This window comes from Nilaparvata lugens, chromosome 4, assembly GCF_014356525.2.
Source record: "Nilaparvata lugens isolate BPH chromosome 4, ASM1435652v1, whole genome shotgun sequence".
NCBI lineage: Eukaryota > Metazoa > Arthropoda > Insecta > Hemiptera > Delphacidae > Nilaparvata > Nilaparvata lugens.
Window position 1 is genome coordinate 6,129,115 of NC_052507.1, and position 21,669 is coordinate 6,150,783.

Genomic DNA, 21,669 nt, shown 5'->3' on the forward strand with positions numbered 1-21,669 from the left:
TTGTATGTTTCCATGTTAATAACTGAAGAATACTGATAGTTAAAAATGTTTCTATCATGATTAAAGTTTAATCTTGTGCTGTAGATTCAATATCAGCATCAATAATTGAGAAATAAAATATCAGTTATTAAAAAAACATGAAAAACATGCCTGTTGCTGTTCACCTGCCAGTTGGTGTGAATAGCAACACCGTATGTCTTACCTTGATAATATGCATTCTGTTGCTTTAAAACCATTTATGGGGTGAATAGAAACAATATTTCGCTTTATAGAAATATTTATCTTTAATTATTTTGATTAATCTGATAAGATTGGTTCAATTTGTAATTAATTAAATAAGTTTGAATTAAATTTAAATGCAATAAAGGTGTAAAATGTTAGATTCAATTTCAATAAAAATTTGATTAAATGTAAAATGTTCATTCATAATAGGCTACCTAATACTAAACATGAAAAAATTGTTAATATGGGATAAGATGAAATAGAAAAAGTAAAATGTTCAACAATTGTCTCTTCTTCTGCAGCACTCAGCACTGTTTGCCCTCCTTTTGGTTTAATTGTTTCTTTATTTTTAAATTTTTTATGATATTTATACAACACAGTATGGTCCAAATTAAATTTTTTCCCCACTTCTCTGCAGCTTTTGCCTTGCTCAATGTCTTTGATTGCAGCTAACATCACATTTTCATCATATTTTTTGCACAGTTTCGTTCCAGGAACAGGTTTATACACTCGGGGCATTTTAAAAACTCCAACTATCACAATTTGATTTTAAAATAACATGAATAAAATAGTAAACAGTTGTCGAAATACTAAATGAAAGCAGACGGAATCGGTTGACAACATAACCTAAATTGGCACTGTTGTTCAAAAGTTGCTGTTGCTATTCACCCCATTCGACGATTCCAAAGAGGTTGTATCAGAGAAAAAAATATAATTAATTGTAGAATTGAGATATTTTCAAGATTAAAAAACGTGTTTTTGCGTAAAAAATGCAGTTTAAAAAGAAAAATTCCATTGATATTGATATTTCATACACTTTTTTGGTACATGTGAAGTTTTGGAGCATAAATTTTTTTATATAAAATCATAGTCACCTTGTTTATTTTTTTATTCCTTATGTTGGCCACTCTGGATAGCAAAACTTGTTTGAAAATAGCGCCAAGATACTAGAGTGACTTCTCAATATAAAAAGAACTGATATTAGATACGCATGTGCAAAAAGGAACGGATTGAAAGTTTTTCCCCAGTTTTGTTGCTATTCACCTGCCTGTTGCTATTCACCTCATCTTACGGTATGTTCTTTTTAATGGAACCAGCTGACCATATTTCGCCGTCAATTCCCTTAGGTTGGCAATGGGGCAATAGAATCGTCTACAGCAGACAGCTACAACTACAATCTAGCATCACAAACCTCACGTATTTTATTCCGTTCATTTAGCTTTATTTTTGTTTTGAAGCAATCCTCAAAATATGTAAATCATCAGAAATGAATTAAAAAACTTGATTTTTTTCTACACAAGTAATCTGTCTTTTCATACTCTTGAAACGGTACCGTACTCTACCACCTCACGCAGAGACCCGTATTTTCTCTCACATTCGCCGCCTACTCAGTAGTGTAGATTAGCTTTTTAAGAGTCGGCATCAAGTCTAAGTTGCTACAGATAGGAAAAATATAAACTATGTTGGAAGAAACATTTATTTTTGCAAATTAATCAAGATTTCTGATCAACTTATTGTGATTTCTAGCGTGCTAGTGCAATAGCTGGGACCTTACTTATATCTTGAATATTACCGGTATAGTTTGCAACTGTGTCCAAAATGAGGGAGGATTTGAAAACTCAGGTAAATATATCTTGAATATTGACTCTTCTAATCTATTCAATTTTAGATTAGGTCTACCTTAATGAATTGATCAGTATTGATGAAAAACAATGATTACATAAAGAAAACTTGTAGAATATTTCTGAGAACACTGATTACTTAATCCCTGATATTTCAATTTTAATCTTACTCTATTCATCAAGGATTTGTAATATCTCTTTATATTCATCTAGAATATTAAGTTGGTCTTGGTATTTTAAATACACTTTTAAATGTGATATATTTGTTTAAAATATTCATATAAACCGATTCTCTGTAAACTTCTCCAAGTTTGGCAAAATTAGATTATGAGTGGGAGTCTCGGTATGCGTGAGAACTGCGAAAATATTCTGTGCTACAAATACAGAAATGATTCAACTGTTGATGCACGAAGCTATCTCTCAACAAATTTTCTATTTTTAGCTCAAAATGCAAGGAACTGACATCAAACCGTGCAATAAACTGAATCTGGATCCAATCTAATATACACATAAACATACTGGTAGCTTATTTACCATCTTAAGCAGAATTGATACAAGATACTTTGAAAAATAATCCAGTGAGCGCTAAAAAAATTATTAATCTATATTGTAATGGCAGATAAATAATAAATACCATAGATAAATAAGCATTATTGACATTCCTTACAGAACAAAAGCCTTTCATACGAGGTAAATAATAGTTGGCAAAATTACAAAATTTATTTACATACAGCTTGTTATAATTTGTTGTCTTATTATCTTCTTCCATCTTTTTCTATATGTGACTATGGTGAACCACATGTCTCCCACGCGCTGTGCCATCCCGTCCCTCCATCGATAAGCGGGAAGTCCCCTTCCTCTGGTACAGTCACGCGGTATCCACTCAGTGCAGATCTTCGCCCAATAAATACCATACTTGAAGAAAATCTCTCCCCTCAATATCCAACTTTATAAAATATAAAACCATAAATTGATAGAGCAAGACAAAAAACGGCTGTCCACACATTATCATTTATTACAGTTTTTAAGAGATGATTTGTGTTCAAACCAATCTTCTCCCCAACTACCGTAATCATTTTTTGCTCTTTGACAATAATGCATCTTTACTTACTACTCTACATTATACACTTTGAATAATGTGAAAGTCTTGAAATGTACCTATATATATATTTTAAAATATCTATAAATTTAATGCCTCAAAGATTTTAATTTAATCTAAAAATGTCCATCTAGCTTATAAAAGTTTTGGGCCTCTAGTACTTTTCTAGAAGCTGTATGATTCTGAATAAATAAATGAAATAAAAGTGAACATAAACTGATAAATGCTATTGGAACAAAACAACACAGCTAGGCCGAGTGGACTAGGTATGCAACCTTCAGTCTGCTAGCGCTGCCTGGTCGTGGGTTCGAATCCCGCGTAAAGCATGGACGTTTGATCATCTTATTTTTCAAGCACTTGCGGGTTGTAAAAAATGACGAATTTGAAAAATTCAGATCACTTCCATGCATCATGTAATTTGACTTCCCACATGCCGAGTTTCTGGCAGAAAAAACTTTAATTGTTTTTTTAAGATAGCGTTCACACATTGACGAAATGGAAATCTACTCTCTTATATGAACCAATGACATTCTCTTTATGCCCAGCATAGCAGAAATTAATTGGATATATTTATAAGGGCTTTAGACTTAATGAGGGAGCGGTTTGACTCAGTGGTCGCACTGATAAGCTAGATAAATTAAGAATCATGCGCTTGCTACCCCTGTTGAAAGGGTGACCTTTTGAGCCAACTCCTCTGAATATGATTCATGAGCTGAACCGGTATAATCGCTTCCCGGTGGTCCGGAACCCACCTAAAACTGTAGGTCAATGGACCTACAATGAATGTCATCTCTCACTATAATCCGCCACATTACCCACGCACAAGGCTAGAATCATGTGGGCATCATCCTCAGATAAAAAAAAGATTTGGATAAATGTGTGATGTGTGAGTCTATTCTGTACAATAACTTGCATACTACTATTATGTGGGCAAGCCACACAAAGCGTTTTTTCAGGCGTTTTCATACGAGTCGGCAGGGCAGGAAACTCTCCAATTGGCTGATTGGGTTGGCGTTCGGGAATAAGCTGATAATCAGCCAATCATAGAGCTCCGTGCCCTGCCAACTCGTCTAAAACCGAACCAAGACAGATATTTCAATTATGATTTTAAAATGAAATGAAAAACTTCTATTTTAGGCGGAGTTAGAGTCTTTAGGACACCAGGATTTTCTTCACAGATTTTCCGCTATTCTACTAATAGTTTTTTGATGTATCAGTTTCAGAGAGACGGTTTCATAGTTCTCGAGAACTTTCTGAATGAAGATGAGGTGAAGGAATTGAAGACCGCTGGTGATGAGTTGGCAATGAATGTTCCAAAAGAAAGCCGAAAATGCATTTTCAACTCGACCCAATCGAATCAAGTAAGTTGTTGCAAATTGCAATGCTTTTTGTAGTTTCATTTTACATGCCAAATATTTTGATTCATTCTTATAACAATGGAAAAAAAATAACAATAAACCTGAGCAATATCAAATATAAATTTTGAGATTATTTAATTATACATCCATTCAAAACGTCTAAATTCAATAATTTATTTAACTTGTAGTTAATATGATTGTCTAATAATCGGCTCGAAATAATTGGTGGAGCTATTTTTTTTTTTTCAAACAATTTCGCAGTATTTATGTCGAAGCTGTAAAATTAGGTGAATGATTTCTTGAAATATCATTTCCGATAAAAATATACAAATTAGAACAATTATGAACTTTGGAATCACTTATCTAAACAATTATGAATGATTATTTCAGAGTAAAGTAAAGAAGTCAGTCTACTAATTCGTATCTATTACTGTGTAATCAACATACTAATTGGTTCAACGTTTGTTATCAATCCTTAAAATGAACTTTTAATATAACACTTCCCTCTTTTTTCATATTATCCATTCATTCAATAGGCCTAATAATATTCAGCTTGAAATAAAAAACTTTCCGAACGAGATCGGAGCACACGTTTTGTATTTAACCATAATGAAGTCCACGTTATAATGGTAGTATTTGATTAACATTGATGATGGATAGATAGATAGATTAAATTCTTTTGCTATCGGACCTCACAGGCATCAGCGAAGTCAGTAAAATATTCCTAACACTTCACACTTAATTAAAAAGAATGTGTGAAAAACTCCTCTAAAGAATAAAAGGGGTTTGCACGCAGATGATCAAATAGTGATTTGCTAAACAAAGAGACTGGGTAATTTTTTATTGACCCTGGCAACCTATATTAGGCCTTTGTTCCTAAGACGTGATGGGACTTTGGTTAATCGTGTACGTTGGGTATCAAGTTGTTGTTTTTGGCGGGTGTTATATGAATGAATCATACATCTTGTGCTCATTTTAGTCTTATTTTCGTGTATATACTGGGCAACAACTTAAATATATTGGTTGTAAACCATTAATATACCAATAGAAACAAATAACGGTTTACAATTTTCCCTGAACCCCCACTATCCTCACAACTTTTTTCTGGAGAATATGATAGAAGACTGTGGAACAAACTGAAATATGCCATATGCAAATAATCATTCGACAGTTGGCTCTTGAGACATCTTATGAGGTGAATAGACTTTGAGAGCTTGTCAAAGAGATTTCTACAATGAGGCTCCCATGTTAACTTTTGGTCTATGTAGACGCCTAGGAACTTGGTTGATATTACTCCAATGGACTGGTGAGAGTCAGCTCTATTCTTCAAGCCACAGATAAGAGTTTGGATCTTATTATCACTCATTTTATTTATTTTTATTTTATTTCATTGGCAATTACAGATCATAATTATAAAAAAATATAATATGATTGGGAGAAGACAACAGGCTTAGAACTGTCTTCTCCCAAATTTTTACAAATAAAAGTTTCAAAAAAGAATAAGGTTAAGATTTCACTTTCACTTCAAAAAGTCCAATTTCCACTTCAAAACTAATGACTAAACTAAAAATTTTGAATTTTGATATTTAAAAACTGATTAAAAACAAAAATATTTCACTCAAATCTCTACAAATGGAGAAACCGTTGGCCTCCAACCGCTCACAGGTCTCGTCATAGAAATTATCAACCACTTTTTATTATTATACAAGGTGTTCTAAAAAAAGGTGCCCATAAGGGCGTGATTCCTCACTTCAAAAGAAGAAAAAAAGTTCTAATTAACATAGGTCCGAAAATGGTTAGTTATCAAGTTATACAAGGTGAAAGATTTTGTCTGAATTTCAGTTCCCCTGCCCTACGGGTATTTGTTGCCTGTTAATTAATATGTACAATTTAGCGTACTTCATGTAAAATGAAGTGAGAAATTGAATAAAACCGTTTCCAGACCTGTAGCTACAGTAATTTTTAAGATATGTGACGAAATACGCCAAACTTGGTCCCGAAAAACAAGTTTCTTTAAGGTTTGAAGCAGATCTACTATGTTGAATGTACAATAAACACAAAATATTTTCTCTCAAAACTTGTAGAAAATATTGTTGAATGTACAATAAACACAAAATGTCTTCTCCCAAATTTTTACAAATAAAAGTTTCAAAAAAGAATAAGGTTAAGATTTCACTTTCACTTCAAAAAGTCCAATTTCCACTTCAAAACTAATGACTAAACTAAAAATTTTGAATTTTGATATTTAAAAACTGATTAAAAACAAAAATATTTCACTCAAATCTCTACAAATGGAGAAACCGTTGGCCTCCAACCGCTCACAGGTCTCGTCATAGAAATTATCAACCACTTTTTATTATTATACAAGGTGTTCTAAAAAAAGGTGCCCATAAGGGCGTGATTCCTCACTTCAAAAGAAGAAAAAAAGTTCTTATTAACATAGGTCCGAAAATGGTTAGTTATCAAGTTATACAAGGTGAAAGATTTTGTCTGAATTTCAGTTCCCCTGCCCTACGGGTATTTGTTGCCTGTTAATTAATATGTACAATTTAGCGTACTTCATGTAAAATGAAGTGAGAAATTGAATAAAACCGTTTCCAGACCTGTAGCTACAGTAATTTTTAAGATATGTGACGAAATACGCCAAACTTGGTCCCGAAAAACAAGTTTCTTTAAGGTTTGAAGCAGATCTACTATGTTGAATGTACAATAAACACAAAATATTTTCTCTCAAAACTTGTAGAAAATATTGTTGAATGTACAATAAACACAAAATATTTTCTCTCAAAACTTTTAGAAAGTTGTTGAATGTACAATAAACACAAAATATTTTCTCTCAAAACTTGTAGAAAATTTAATTTTGATGAGAAAGATGTAAAATAAGTCTATAATGGACAAACGCAACATTTAAAAAAATAATCCTTAATATTATATTTTGTAGAGAGCTTAACAGATTGTGTCTATTTTTCATGCGTTTTGTATGTAATTAAGGATTATTTTTTAAAGGTTGTGTTTGTCTGTGTAGAGCGGTGGTCGCCAAACAGTCGATCGCGAGCTACCGGTAGCTCGTGAGGCAGTTTTTGGTAGCTCACAGAAATGCTCGTGCAAAAGAATGTCGTCCAGTTTGAATTTAAACACTTTCTCAGTCTGAAGAAAATCAATGACTAGAAAAATCCTCCACAGCACCGCAGCAATAACAAAGAATATGTTACGATTCTTTCAGATTTGAGAGAACAGTTTGATCAACGATTTCAAGATTTTAAAAGCATATCAAATAGGGTACAATTCATCAACTCTCTTTTGTAGAGATTTATGCAGAATATTTTGCAGCTTGTGTTGTAAAAAATTTTGGTGGAGATCAGGCTTCAGAAATGAAATTTGTAGATTTTCAAAATGATCTGTCTCTCAGATCACTTTCTTAAACTGGAAATATTTGCCCTCAAGTCCCCAAAGAAAAAAATATTCAAATATTATTCAAGTTGCATTGAGGTTGAAAGCCATGTTCAGCTCTATTTACTTGTGCGAAGCATCTTTTTCAAGTAGGTATGAAATTCATAAAAAATCGATATTGGACTGATGAACATTTGGACAACTACTTCAGAATGGTGGCTACAACTTACACTCCAAACATCAAGAAAATACTTGATGACCAAAAAGAGTTCCACCGCTCTCATTGAAATGTACATTTCAACTTCTGTTATACTTTTGCTATGAGTAGATTACAACACTAAAAATGTATCTTTAGAGGCAATAAAAGTGTAATTTCATTTTTCATACCGTACTTTCTTCAGTCTAATACTCCTTGGTAGCTCACTAGAACATTTATAAATGCTATTCTAGCTCACAGGCTCTTAAGTTTGGCGACCATTGGTGTAGAGGAATCACGCCCTGACTTATGGGCACCTTTTTTCAGAACACTTTATATTTTCATAACAGAATTTAGTTTCGTGACTTCACCAGCCATATCCTTAGCTGTCTTGTTTACAGATTACTGTCCAAACTTTTACTGTAATATTCTTTCTATTTGCAGAGTAAGGACAAATATTTCGTGGACAGCGGCGACAAGATTAGTTTCTTCTTCGAGAACGACGCCATTGGTGAAGATGGCGAACTGAAAGTGGCCCAAGAGAAGTCGCTCAACAAGATTGGGCATGCTCTGCACATTCTGCACCCATCCTTCTACAAGGTCACATTCTCCGACAAAGTCAAGGAGACTTGCTATCGGCTTGGAATGGAGGAACCGCTTGTCGTTCAGAGCATGTACATCTTCAAAAATCCTGGCATCGGAAGTGCTGGTAATCATCTGTTACATCCAATCTATAGTGACGTCCACGTTATAATGGCAGTGGAGAAAGATAGGAGAACAACGTTGCCTATCCTCTATCTTGTCAATGCATTCTTTAGACGGTATCTGATACCTGTATATCTGAGCTAGAAAAAGTTAGCGCTATCTGCTTTGTCGAATTTTAGACAAGGATAGCAACACCAATGTTAATTAAATACTGTCATGTGGAACTCAATGTAGATGAATAAACCAACAAATAAAATAACTATAGTGAGGTGCACGATCTGGTAAAAGACGATCTGGTAACAGAGCAAAGCGAGAAACAGATAGTACTATTCGCTTTGTTGAATAATAGACTAGGATAGCAATACCATTGCTAATCAAACACTGCCATTATAACGTGCACCTCACTATAGTTATTTTATTTGTTGGTTTATTCATCTATAGTGAGTTACTCATGACAGTATTTGATTAACATTGGTGTTGCTATCCTTGTCTAAAATTCGACAATGCAGTTAGGGCTATCTTTTTCTAGCTCAGATATACAGGTATCAGCCATCCTCTATGAAGGGGAAGTGACAAGGCAGAGAATCGGCTACGGTGTTCTATCTTTCTCCACTGTCATTACAACGTAAATCTCACTATAGTTATTTTATTTGGTTGAAAATTCAGTACCCATTGATGATGAGTTTTATTTTATTTTTTGCGTGTAGAACATCTTTGTAATATTGTGGTAACTCTATAGAATTGATAGTGTTAAATTGTGTAATTAAATTAAAGTGTACTATCCAAAATCATGGAACAAGGATATACCTGTACAGTACATTTTCTGATAATGGTCCGGTTGCACAAAAGCCGTTAAATTTTAACCGTGGTTAATTTCATGAGAACCAATCAGAGAAGATCCTTTTGATAAGACGGCTTCTCTGGTTCTCGTGGAATTAATTTTACTATTAAAATTTAACCGGCACAAAGTATTTTAATGGGGCTTCTTGAGTGTTCAATTATAGACAATAACCAGTATTTTTGTAATATTTAATTAAAAATATATCTATTGAAGGGTACTAGTTATTTTATTGATCGAGCGAAGTGAGGTCTAAGATTCAAGTCGACGGTTTGGCATTTCTCTTAATGTTTGAATGTTTATATGTTTTTATGTTGCGCATTTACGGTGAAACGCGGTAATAGATTTTCATGAAATTTGACAGGTATGTTCCTTTTTAAATTGCGCGTCGACGTATATACAAGGTTTTTGGAAATTTTTCATTTCAAGGATACCTAATATAAAAGGAAAAAGGAGCCTCCTTCATACGCCAATATTACCGTAAAAATCAGACTATAGAATTATTCATCATAAATCAGCTGTCTAGTGGACTATAATACTACCCGTTCAAAAACATCGAACATCTTGAAAATGTTTCTTTCCATCAACGTTAGTAGACAGTTGACTATTTATAATACTACCCGTTCAAAAACATCGAACATCTTGAAAATGTATCTTTCCATCAACGTTGTAGACAGTTGCAGCCAGATCTGATAGCAGCGCTCACACTCACATTCCGGGACGACACGTCACGGTACGATAGGACAGAAAGCTCTATGTTTATTTAGGATATTTTCCAGACATTTTAAATTGATAAATTATTTATTAATTTTTGAGAAAACATAACAACAGGTCAATGTAACTTACTGAGCGCGAGGTCTACTGTTCACAGAACTACTAGTATAATTGGATATACAGCTCTTTATTCTTTATTGATTGATACAATAAGTACATCATCAAAATCATGGAACAAGGATATACCTGTACAGTACATTTTCTGATAATGGTCCGGTTGCACAAAAGCCGTTAAATTTTAACCGTGGTTAATTTCATGAGAACCAATCAGAGAAGATCCTTTTGATAAGACGGCTTCTCTGGTTCTCGTGGAATTAATTTTACTATTAAAATTTAACCGGCACAAAGTATTTTAATGGGGCTTCTTGAGTGTTCAATTATAGACAATAACCAGTATTTTTGTAATATTTAATTAAAAATATATCTATTGAAGGGTACTAGTTATTTTATTGATCGAGCGAAGTGAGGTCTAAGATTCAAGTCGACGGTTTGGCATTTCTCTTAATGTTTGAATGTTTATATGTTTTTATGTTGCGCATTTACGGTGAAACGCGGTAATAGATTTTCATGAAATTTGACAGGTATGTTCCTTTTTAAATTGCGCGTCGACGTATATACAAGGTTTTTGGAAATTTTTCATTTCAAGGATACCTAATATAAAAGGAAAAAGGAGCCTCCTTCATACGCCAATATTACCGTAAAAATCAGACTATAGAATTATTCATCATAAATCAGCTGTCTAGTGGACTATAATACTACCCGTTCAAAAACATCGAACATCTTGAAAATGTTTCTTTCCATCAACGTTAGTAGACAGTTGACTATTTATAATACTACCCGTCCAAAAACATCGAACATCTTGAAAATGTATCTTTCCATCAACGTTATAAACAGTTTTTTATTACTTAGGAACTATACACTCTTTCTCATTCCTATCCTATCGATTTATTTCAACATTTCGACTCAGTAAGATGTCACAATCTGTGTCAATTTGAAATGGTACCTAGGTGTGCTCGTGCCAAAATATTATTTTTAAAACTATTTTGTTGAATAGAACACAACATTCCAAGAACTTGAACTCATCCAATAAAGTACTTCCTTGAACTTTCAACAATTTCAAATCTGCAAAAACTTAGATATATTCTCATTGAATAATTTATTATATCATTTAATGAAAGTTATTTACGTTGAATTACAGAAATTCCTTGAATTTACAACAATTACAAATCTGCAAAAACTGAGTTTTATTCTCATTAAAATAATTCTCATTGAATAATGATATATCCTTTTATATAATGGCAGTGGAGAAAGATAGGAGAACAACGTTGCCGAACCTCTGTCTTCTCAATGAATAGAATATAATTCTTTATTGTCATTAAACACATAGTGCAATAGACATATAGCCCAGTTAACGAAGTGTTATAGAGGGAAAAGTTTTGAAGACAATTTTTACCCCACAGTTCTGTTTAGGGTAGTGAGGAGGTAAACATATCAAAAGTCCCCACCCCTACCCCTTGTGCTAAGGGGGTGGGGGTGGTTCAAAGGTACCATTTTTTGGTTTCTCGCATATAACTTGAAAACTATGCATTTTACAGACATGACAGACATGGGATTTTTCCCATCGATATTCAAAAAGTTATAAGAGCAAAAATAGTGAAAAATTGAGGGAAATGTGTTTTTTTTTCAAAAATTTAACATCTTTTAGAGCGGATATCTCCGCTATAGAATAAAGATATAGAAAAAGTTGTTATATCAATATTATAGGAAATTATGTAAGCTTTAATTTCTTATAGAATAGTCATGTCTGTAAAATGCATAGTTTTCGAGTTATATGCGAGAAACCAAAAAATGATATCTTTGAATCACCCCCACCCCCTTAGCACAAGGGATAGGGGTGGGGACTTTTGATATGTTTACCTCCTCACTACCCCAAACGGAACCGCGGGGTCAAAAATTGTCTTCCAAACTTTTCCCTCTATACCCTTTTTTGAGCATTCATTGCCTGGACTAATAGTCATCAAGAAGCAAAATACATACAATTTATTGTCACACTGATAAATACAGAATAAAGCAATTCACACAAATCTTGGCTATATGTAATTTCTATGTTCAACTGGCCCAATAAAAACTTGAAACTTGAATCAATATGAAGTCTGAACCCACATAACAATAAGCTTCCGCAAAATATATGAGTTCTATACATGAATAATACTTAAATAGACATAGCCTAAAATTACATTTAAACAGTGAAATAAGTCATGAAAAAGAAAGGATCTCCATACTCAGATCATGCCATTCTTAAAGTGAATAAAGTGGTTTGGCTTTCAGGAACTTGAGCATAATAAATTTAAATTTTCTAAAGGTAACATTTCTAGCATCTAGTGGTAACTTATTAAATAATTTAATACTCATATAATCAAAGTTCATTTGAGTCTTAGTCAATCCAGCCTTAGTGCCGGTTACACAACAGCCGGTTGAATTTTAACCGTGATTAATTCCACGAGAACCAATCAGAGAAGTCGTCTTTTCAAAAACGCCCTCTCTGATTGGTTCTCATGAAATTAATCGCGGTAAAAATTTAACCGGCTGTTGTGCAACCGGGCCTTAGAGTGCCAAGCCAATGCCTTCTATAGACGGTAGCTGATACAGGGTTATTGACGTAATATTAACTGTTCATTCTCGTTTAAAATAATCAATTATATTTTATTAAGCAATAAATTATATTTTCAATAATTTCATAATGAATTTTCATACTTAAGATGAAATATTTTGTTAATTAATTACTAATTCTACATTGTTGAAAGACGATCTGGCAACAGAGCAAAGAGAGAAACAGATAGCGCTATCCGCTTTGTTGAATGATAGACAAGGATATTAATACCATTGCTAATCAAACACTGCCTTTATAACGTGGACCTCAGAGATTATTTACGATGAATAACAGAACTTCCTTGAACTTTCAACAATTACAAATTTGTTGAAAATAAACTGCATTCTCGTTAATTATGTCATTTCTACAAATAGATTATTTCCGGTGAATCATTAACTTCATTTCGACTTGGAATGATGACAAGATGCATAATTGTGAATATTTTGAAAGATGATATTGTATTCATTCTGTGATGAAATCTGATGATAGGAGTAGTTTATGTATGTTATTGTATGTGGTTGACTGAGAGTGTTTTAATGAATGAAAATTCATTATGAAGTTATTGAAAACATAATTTCTTGGTTGATAAAATATAATTGACTATAGTGAGGTCCACGTTATAATGGCAGTGTAGGAAGATAGGAGAAAAGGGTTGCCAGATCTCAGCCTTGCCACCCAAACAGCTGATACTGGTATATCTGATGAATTTAACTGTTCATTATTGTTGAAAATAGTTAATCATATTTTATTGTCAAGAAAATATATTTTTTAAGGATGTAATAATATATTTTCATGATTGAGATTAAATATCTTGGCTATATGTAATTTCTATGTTCAACTGGCCCAATAAAAACTTGAAACTTGAATCAATATGAAGTCTGAACCCACATAACAATAAGCTTCCGCAAAATATATGAGTTCTATACATGAATAATACTTAAATAGACATAGCCTAAAATTACATTTAAACAGTGAAATAAGTCATGAAAAAGAAAGGATCTCCATACTCAGATCATGCCATTCTTAAAGTGAATAAAGTGGTTTGGCTTTCAGGAACTTGAGCATAATAAATTTAAATTTTCTAAAGGTAACATTTCTAGCATCTAGTGGTAACTTATTAAATAATTTAATACTCATATAATCAAAGTTCATTTGAGTCTTAGTCAATCCAGCCTTAGTGCCGGTTACACAACAGCCGGTTGAATTTTAACCGTGATTAATTCCACGAGAACCAATCAGAGAAGTCGTCTTTTCAAAAACGCCCTCTCTGATTGGTTCTCATGAAATTAATCGCGGTAAAAATTTAACCGGCTGTTGTGCAACCGGGCCTTAGAGTGCCAAGCCAATGCCTTCTATAGACGGTAGCTGATACAGGGTTATTGACGTAATATTAACTGTTCATTCTCGTTTAAAATAATCAATTATATTTTATTAAGCAATAAATTATATTTTCAATAATTTCATAATGAATTTTCATACTTAAGATGAAATATTTTGTTAATTAATTACTAATTCTACATTGTTGAAAGACGATCTGGCAACAGAGCAAAGAGAGAAACAGATAGCGCTATCCGCTTTGTTGAATGATAGACAAGGATATTAATACCATTGCTAATCAAACACTGCCTTTATAACGTGGACCTCAGAGATTATTTACGATGAATAACAGAACTTCCTTGAACTTTCAACAATTACAAATTTGTTGAAAATAAACTGCATTCTCGTTAATTATGTCATTTCTACAAATAGATTATTTCCGGTGAATCATTAACTTCATTTCGACTTGGAATGATGACAAGATGCATAATTGTGAATATTTTGAAAGATGATATTGTATTCATTCTGTGATGAAATCTGATGATAGGAGTAGTTTATGTATGTTATTGTATGTGGTTGACTGAGAGTGTTTTAATGAATGAAAATTCATTATGAAGTTATTGAAAACATAATTTCTTGGTTGATAAAATATAATTGACTATAGTGAGGTCCACGTTATAATGGCAGTGTAGGAAGATAGGAGAAAAGGGTTGCCAGATCTCAGCCTTGCCACCCAAACAGCTGATACTGGTATATCTGATGAATTTAACTGTTCATTATTGTTGAAAATAGTTAATCATATTTTATTGTCAAGAAAATATATTTTTTAAGGATGTAATAATATATTTTCATGATTGAGATTAAATATTTTGTCAATTTGTTAAATTTCTACATTGTTGATAAACGATGTGGCAACATCGCAAAGGGTGAAAGAGATAGCGCCATCTGCTTTGTTGAATGATAGACAAGGATAGCAACACCATTGCAAATCACACACTGCCATTATAACATGGACCTCACTATATCCTTGTCTATCGTTCAACAAAACAGATGGCGCTATCTCTTTCACGCATTGCGATGTTGCCACATCGTTTATCAACAATGTAGAAATTCAACAAATTGACAAAATATTTAATCTCAATCATGAAAATTTATTATTACATCTTTAAAAAATATATTCTCTTGACAAATTTAATAAAATTTGATTAACCATTTTCAACAATAATGAACAGTTAAAATCATCAGATATACCAGTATCAGCTGTTTGGGTGGCAAGGCTGAGATCTGGCAACCCTTTTCTCCTATCTTCCTACTCTGCCATTATAACGTGGACCTCACTATAGCTGGTCCGGCGTACTTCGTACCGCCAAATAGTTTAATGCATCTCATGACAAACTTTAGCTGGAAGCACTCCTGAGGAGGCGCGATGCGGCATTTTATTTATATGTAGATAATTTTCCAACTGCAAAATACATACCTAGCTACATTTGGGCTGTTGTATAAATTAGAATTGGAACCGTTTTGGGCTTATAAGCCTGTGGTACTTTTCTGTAAGTTGGGTAATTCTGAATGATTAAATAAATAAATTATCATTCGTGCAGAATATTATCGTCTTTAAATCAATAGTTTATTTTTATTCATGCAAATGAGTTTGGACATGGGACATTTTGAAACCAAAAGTTGGACATAGGACATTTTTAATATAAAATATGGACAAGGGACATTTTGAAACAGAACTGCCTAGTCAACATGTTGTTGAAAATATGGTTTAGGACATTAATTTGGAAACAAAAACTAATGACAATCTGTGAGTATAGTGAGGTCGCCATCTCGAACTGGACAAGAGACAGTTTGATTACAAACATATGTTTGGAAGTGAGATTTTATATTATTCAGAAGACATTTTGCTTTGTAAACACATGTATTCCTTTGTTGAAGTTCTGACACTGTGTTACTAGTAAATATTTGAAAAAAAACACTTACTTTTGATTGGAGTCTTGAGGAATGCATTTCACTCCTGAAGAGGAGCTTCATGAGCCTCTTCAGGAGTGAAATGCATTCCTCAAGACTCCAATCAAAAGTAAGTGTTTTTTCAAATATTTACTAGTAACACAGTGTCAGAACTTCAACAAAGTTATTATATAGTGTTTCGTCATGGAAAGCAACTTAAACATGTATTCCATTCGAAAGCTTACAAAGATAGCTAAGGCATAATAATCTCCAATCTGAAAAAATGGACATAGGACGTTTTGAAACGTAGTGAAACTACACTCCTCACTTGACAAACACATTTGTGCATCATGTGTATGATAAGTTTGATCAATCTTTTAGAATCTATAAGGTCGGAGAAATAAACATTTTGTTAATAAATTTGGTGTAAACGCAGTTTTAGATTTCTATTTTTTATTTATAAAAGCAGCATTATTTTGTTGAATGTTTCAGTGATTCCGCACCAGGATGCATCCTATCTTCACACGGAGCCGATGACAGTGATGGGATTCTGGATAGCCCTGGAAGATGCCACCCTGGAGAACGGCTGTCTCTCCTTCATACCCGGGTCGCACAGCAACGGGGTTCACCGCCGCTTCATCAGGAACCCGGACTCCGCCTCTAGCGACCTCCTCATCTACGACAAACCTGCGCAGATCTACTCCAGTTCCGGCTTTCAGGCGGTGCCTGTCAAGAAAGGTATTTAGTTTCATTCATATAAGCCATTATCTATAATACCGAGTGATTAAAAGAGGACTTTACAACTTTGAACATTCATATAAATCTTATTAAACAAGGTACAGAGCTGGTTTTGGTGTTGTTTTAAAGGAAAACACTCCAAGTTTTGACTCGCGTAGTCCGCTAGTGCCTGGTCGCGCCGCACAAGCGCTAGCGGCAGTCACGTTCAAGATGGCTGCCTTCACTGGACCCGAGCGTGCTAGCTGTGTGTTTTGGTTTGAAAAACGGCAAACCTTGATATGTTGCAAAAGTTTTTGATACCACAGATCGATGAGGATGACCGAGAACGAAATGTTTTCCTTATGCAAGATGGCGCACCACCACACTATCTGACTGACGTCCGAGATTTTCTTAATGACAGCTTCCCAAATCAGTGGATTGACCATAATGCACAAATTGCATGGCCCCCTCGTTCCCCAGAGCCAACACCGCTTGATTTTTTCTAGTGGTATTTCATAAAAGATATGGTGTAAGTACCTCCTTTGCCAGCCACTGGTCTTTCCCGACTTTCGATGGGATTTCTGCAAGATAACCAACGGAAGTCACATAGAACATCTTTAGTTTAAGGTTAATAAAAAAACTTGAAGTGTTTTCCTTCAAAACAATATTAAAGCCAGCTCTGTACCTTGTTTAATAAGATTTATATGAATTTTCAAAGTTGTAAAGTGCTTTTTGAATCACCCGTATAATGACGATTACTCCAGGTGTTCGATTACACCAGGTAGTTTAAACAAAACCTGGTCTAATCGAGACACAGGAACTGGTGTAATCGAAGCATTTCATATTGTTTAGCCTATGTGTTGTTGATTCATGGCGCTTAGTTGTATATATGTGAGCTTCATTAAAACTCACACAACATGTCAATTACATATTATATGTTACATACAAGATTGATTTTATTTAATACATTCTTCAATATATTAATTTTCTTAAAAACCAGGTCCTGTGTCTCGATTAGACCAGGTTTCGTTCAGACCACCTAGTGTAATCGAACTACTGGGTTAATCGAGACGGAGTGCTTCGATTAATCCTAGTAGTACGATTACACCAGGTCCTGTGTCTCGATTAGTCCAGGTTTCGTTTAGACCATCTGGTGTAATCGAACTACTGGGTTAATCGAAGCATTCCGTCTCGTTTAGCCGAGGTGTGCGTTTAGAACAGGTTTTCAGCTTCATTGTAGAATAGGACCTGGTGTAAACGAAACCTGGTCTAATCGAGACACTTCCAAAGGAAAGAATTGGATTATACACGTATGTGATAGGAAAGTTACGAATGGAGTATTATCACGTCTCAATTGGTCTGATTAAATTGGATTTTTGCATATAGATGCTTGATTTAGCGAGGATGGTCAAAGGCCTATTTTAAATTCTTCAAGATTTCAGTATGCCAAATATCAGTTTGTCAAGTTTTCAATTAGACCCTTAATATTCGATAGGCTCGCTGGTAATTCATTCAACGACTACAGCGGTTTAACTTTGCTCATTTTATTACATCGGTTGCTGAAGAAAACTCACTTATTTTGTGGTTCAAATGGAAGATGGGGGAGCCTTCGTCTACAGTACTCAATTTTTGTAAGAGATCGATAAAATTATGACATAATATGTCATCTATGTTTTATCTATTCTATTTTTCTAGAATAGAGTGGCAGGAATAGATGTATTTTTTCTAAAAAATGAATAAAATTTATCTTGTTGAAAGTGTATAGGACATTTTTTGGAAGCCATCATCTTTGTAACAATCTTCCACGCACAAGCGTCGACCTAATGTTGACTTCATCACACTTGGCAAACAAAACTTGAGTAATCTTATTATTTAATGATTAAAATAGAAAAATCACAGTTTTATATTGTCACATCCACATTTATTAGACATTAATTATACCGGGTAATTCAATAAGGACTTAACAACTTTTAAAATTCATATAAATCTTATTTAACAAGGTACAGAGCTGGTTTTGGTGTTGTTTTAAAGGAAAACACTTCAAGTTTTTTACCTTGAAATAAGAATTTTCTATGTGACTTCCGTTGGTTATTCTGCAGATAATAGTCGATTTCTTCCCAGACTCGTACTAGCATTTCAGGTGTAACTTGCTCAACAGCAGCGCAAATCCTTGCTCTAAGTTCAGGTAGAGTGGCTGGAAAAAGAGGTACATACACCATATCTTTTGTGAAACCCCACAAGAAAAAATCAAGCGGTGTTAGTCTGGGAAACGAGGGGGCCATGCAATTAGCGCATTACGGCCAATCCACTGATTTGGAAAGCGGTCATTAAGAAAATCCCGGACGTCAGTCAGATAGTGTGGTGGGTGGTGTGCCATCTTGCATAAAAAAAAAACATTTCGTTCTCGGTCATCCTCATCGATTTGTGGTATCAAAAATTTTTGCAACATATCAAGGTACACTATGCCGTTTTTCAAACCAAAACACACAGCTAGCACGATCGGGTCCAGTGAAGGCAGCCATCTTTGACGTAACTGCCGCTAGCGCTTTTGCGGCGCGACCAGGCACCAGTGGACTACGCGAGTCAAAACTTGGAGTGTTTTCCTTTAAAACAACACCAAAACCTGCTCTGTACCTTGTCTTATAAGATTTATATGAATTTTCAAAGTTGTAAAGTTTTTTTGAATCACCCGGTATTATTCGTCTTCCTTTCTGTTACTACTGTATTCGACAAAATATTACAGTGTGCTTATCGTTTTTGCAATTGTTTTTCAGGTGACTGCATTATAATTCATGGGCAAGTAGTACATAAGAGCGAGCACAACAAATCTTCCAAATCGAGACACGCCTATTCATTTCATGTAATCGAACAGTCGTCCAAATACTCGCCTGATAACTGGCTGCAGAGCGAGAAGGGATTCATGATGCTGTACGGAAATTGATGTTCTGTCTCTCTCAAAAACACAATTTAAAAGAGGCAGAAAAACAGAGATAAGAGTATGTTTTATATTTGCTTGGATTTTGCTCAAATACTCGATCAAATATATTAGTTAATTTATTTGTCAGGTTTCATAAAATTTTATTCTAAATCGAGCATTTTTTATACCGGTATTCAATTGAACAATATAAGCCTACTATGTTGAATACATGAATTTTTTAGTCTGAAAATTCTAAATATTGTAAACTTTGGTACATTTTCAAGTTACCGATATAGAAGTGATTATGAGCCTTAATAGTTTCACTAGTCAACAAATTATCTAGATTTTATATTGAGGGCATTATTTTATTAAATATCTTTGGAAAACTTTTATAAGTTAATCAATCTGAACTTTTAAATATGATATTCTAGTTGTTCTTAAGTTTCCTTATGATTATTTACAATAGATCTGATTGTTTTATTCGTTGATGATCTTTTACTGTATTTCTATTATTTTTTAATTTTATAAAATTTATTATCTATTATGATCAACGCCTAATTGAAATTTTGTTATAGGATACTGTATTTTGATGTCATAATCTATTGTATTGCTTACATTTTTTGAAGAATATTTTATTGGTCAATGTTTTAAATTCAATCATTATCCATTGTAAGTTGTAGCTAATCTGCAATAAGTCTCCAATTACAATAACTATAAGAATACTAATTTTTACGAGCTTCCCATGATGTGATCTACATCAATATGTGTGATAGAATAACAATATTTTTTTCAATATCTCTCCAAATGTATTCATAACACTTTGCTATCGCGCCTAAATGAGATAAGTCATTGAAATGAGATTAACACTTTGATAATTAAATGATAAAAAACTGATAATGATTAAATGATAAAAAACGTTGATTCATCATTACTCATAAGAAGAGCCAATATAATTGAAATGTTTGATAGAATATTATTTAATTATCTGTATTGTTACTAATTCAGATTATTTATATTTTTTAAGAATGTATTCTTGTTCTCAAATAAAGAAAGCCATGTTCTATACATTTGGTTATTATTTGGTAACTACAGGGTGTTTCAGAGAAACGGTAAATTTTGAAAGTTGAATAATTTCAAGTGAAACAAATCTTTAAATAAAGTTTCTCATATCATTCAATAGTAAAAATAATGCCATTTTAGAATAAATAATACCGTAACATTTATTTTTTGAAGATGACATCTTGCAGGTATGTTCCTTTTCTACGCAAACATTCCTGTAGCCTCTTCATCACATTGTCCATGCATGGTTTGAAGTAACATTATAACTGGAATTTGAAATCTCTTCTCGAATCTTGGCTTTTAATTCTGCAGGAACGGAAGAATTGAAAGCCAAGATTCGAGAAGCGATTTGAAATTCCAGTTGTAATGTTACGTCAAAACATGGACAATGTGATGAAGAGACTACAGGAATGTTTGCGTAGAAAAGGAACATACCTGCAAGATGTCATCTTCAAGGAATAAATGTTACGGTATTATTTATTCCAAAATGGCATTATTTTTACTATTGAATAATATGAAAAACATTATTTAAAGATTTGTTTTTGTGGTCCCCCAAAACATGATTACATGATACATGAAACACGATACATGATTTCGATACGAAATTTCAAGAATGGTGGAAGTCGCACATCGATATCTCAAACCGTTCAGAAGATATTCACATTATTTGTCAATACTATTCAAAGCAGAAAGGAGAGAAAAAAGTCCGAGAACGGCTTCATATCTCATACACAAAGGTAATTTAATGGTGGGTGTGATCGGGGATCCTACTCAAATTTAAAATACTACTTTACTATGACTTCAAAAATCTGGTCCGCCATATTGAATGCGACTTTATTTTTTATAGGAAGGTGG

The 21,669-nt window shown here is 33.5% G+C and overlaps 1 protein-coding gene across 2 annotated transcripts; it reads left to right on the forward strand.

Annotated features, from left to right (window-relative positions):
- Positions 1-1,340: 1,340 nt before the first annotated feature.
- Positions 1,341-20,820, forward strand: LOC111046214 (phytanoyl-CoA dioxygenase). Of its 2 annotated transcripts, none has more exons than XM_022331711.2 (5): positions 1,341-1,845; positions 4,161-4,304; positions 8,332-8,596; positions 16,614-16,859; positions 19,613-20,820. In XM_022331711.2, exons 1-5 carry the CDS (start codon positions 1,822-1,824, stop codon positions 19,777-19,779), a joined length of 846 nt encoding a protein of 281 aa, XP_022187403.1. In that variant the 5' UTR covers positions 1,341-1,821; the 3' UTR covers positions 19,780-20,820. The 2 variants fall into 2 exon arrangements, with proteins under 2 accessions (XP_022187403.1, XP_039281535.1); XM_039425601.1 differs by lacking the exon at positions 1,341-1,845 and adding an exon at positions 2,714-2,912.
- Positions 20,821-21,669: the final 849 nt, after the last annotated feature.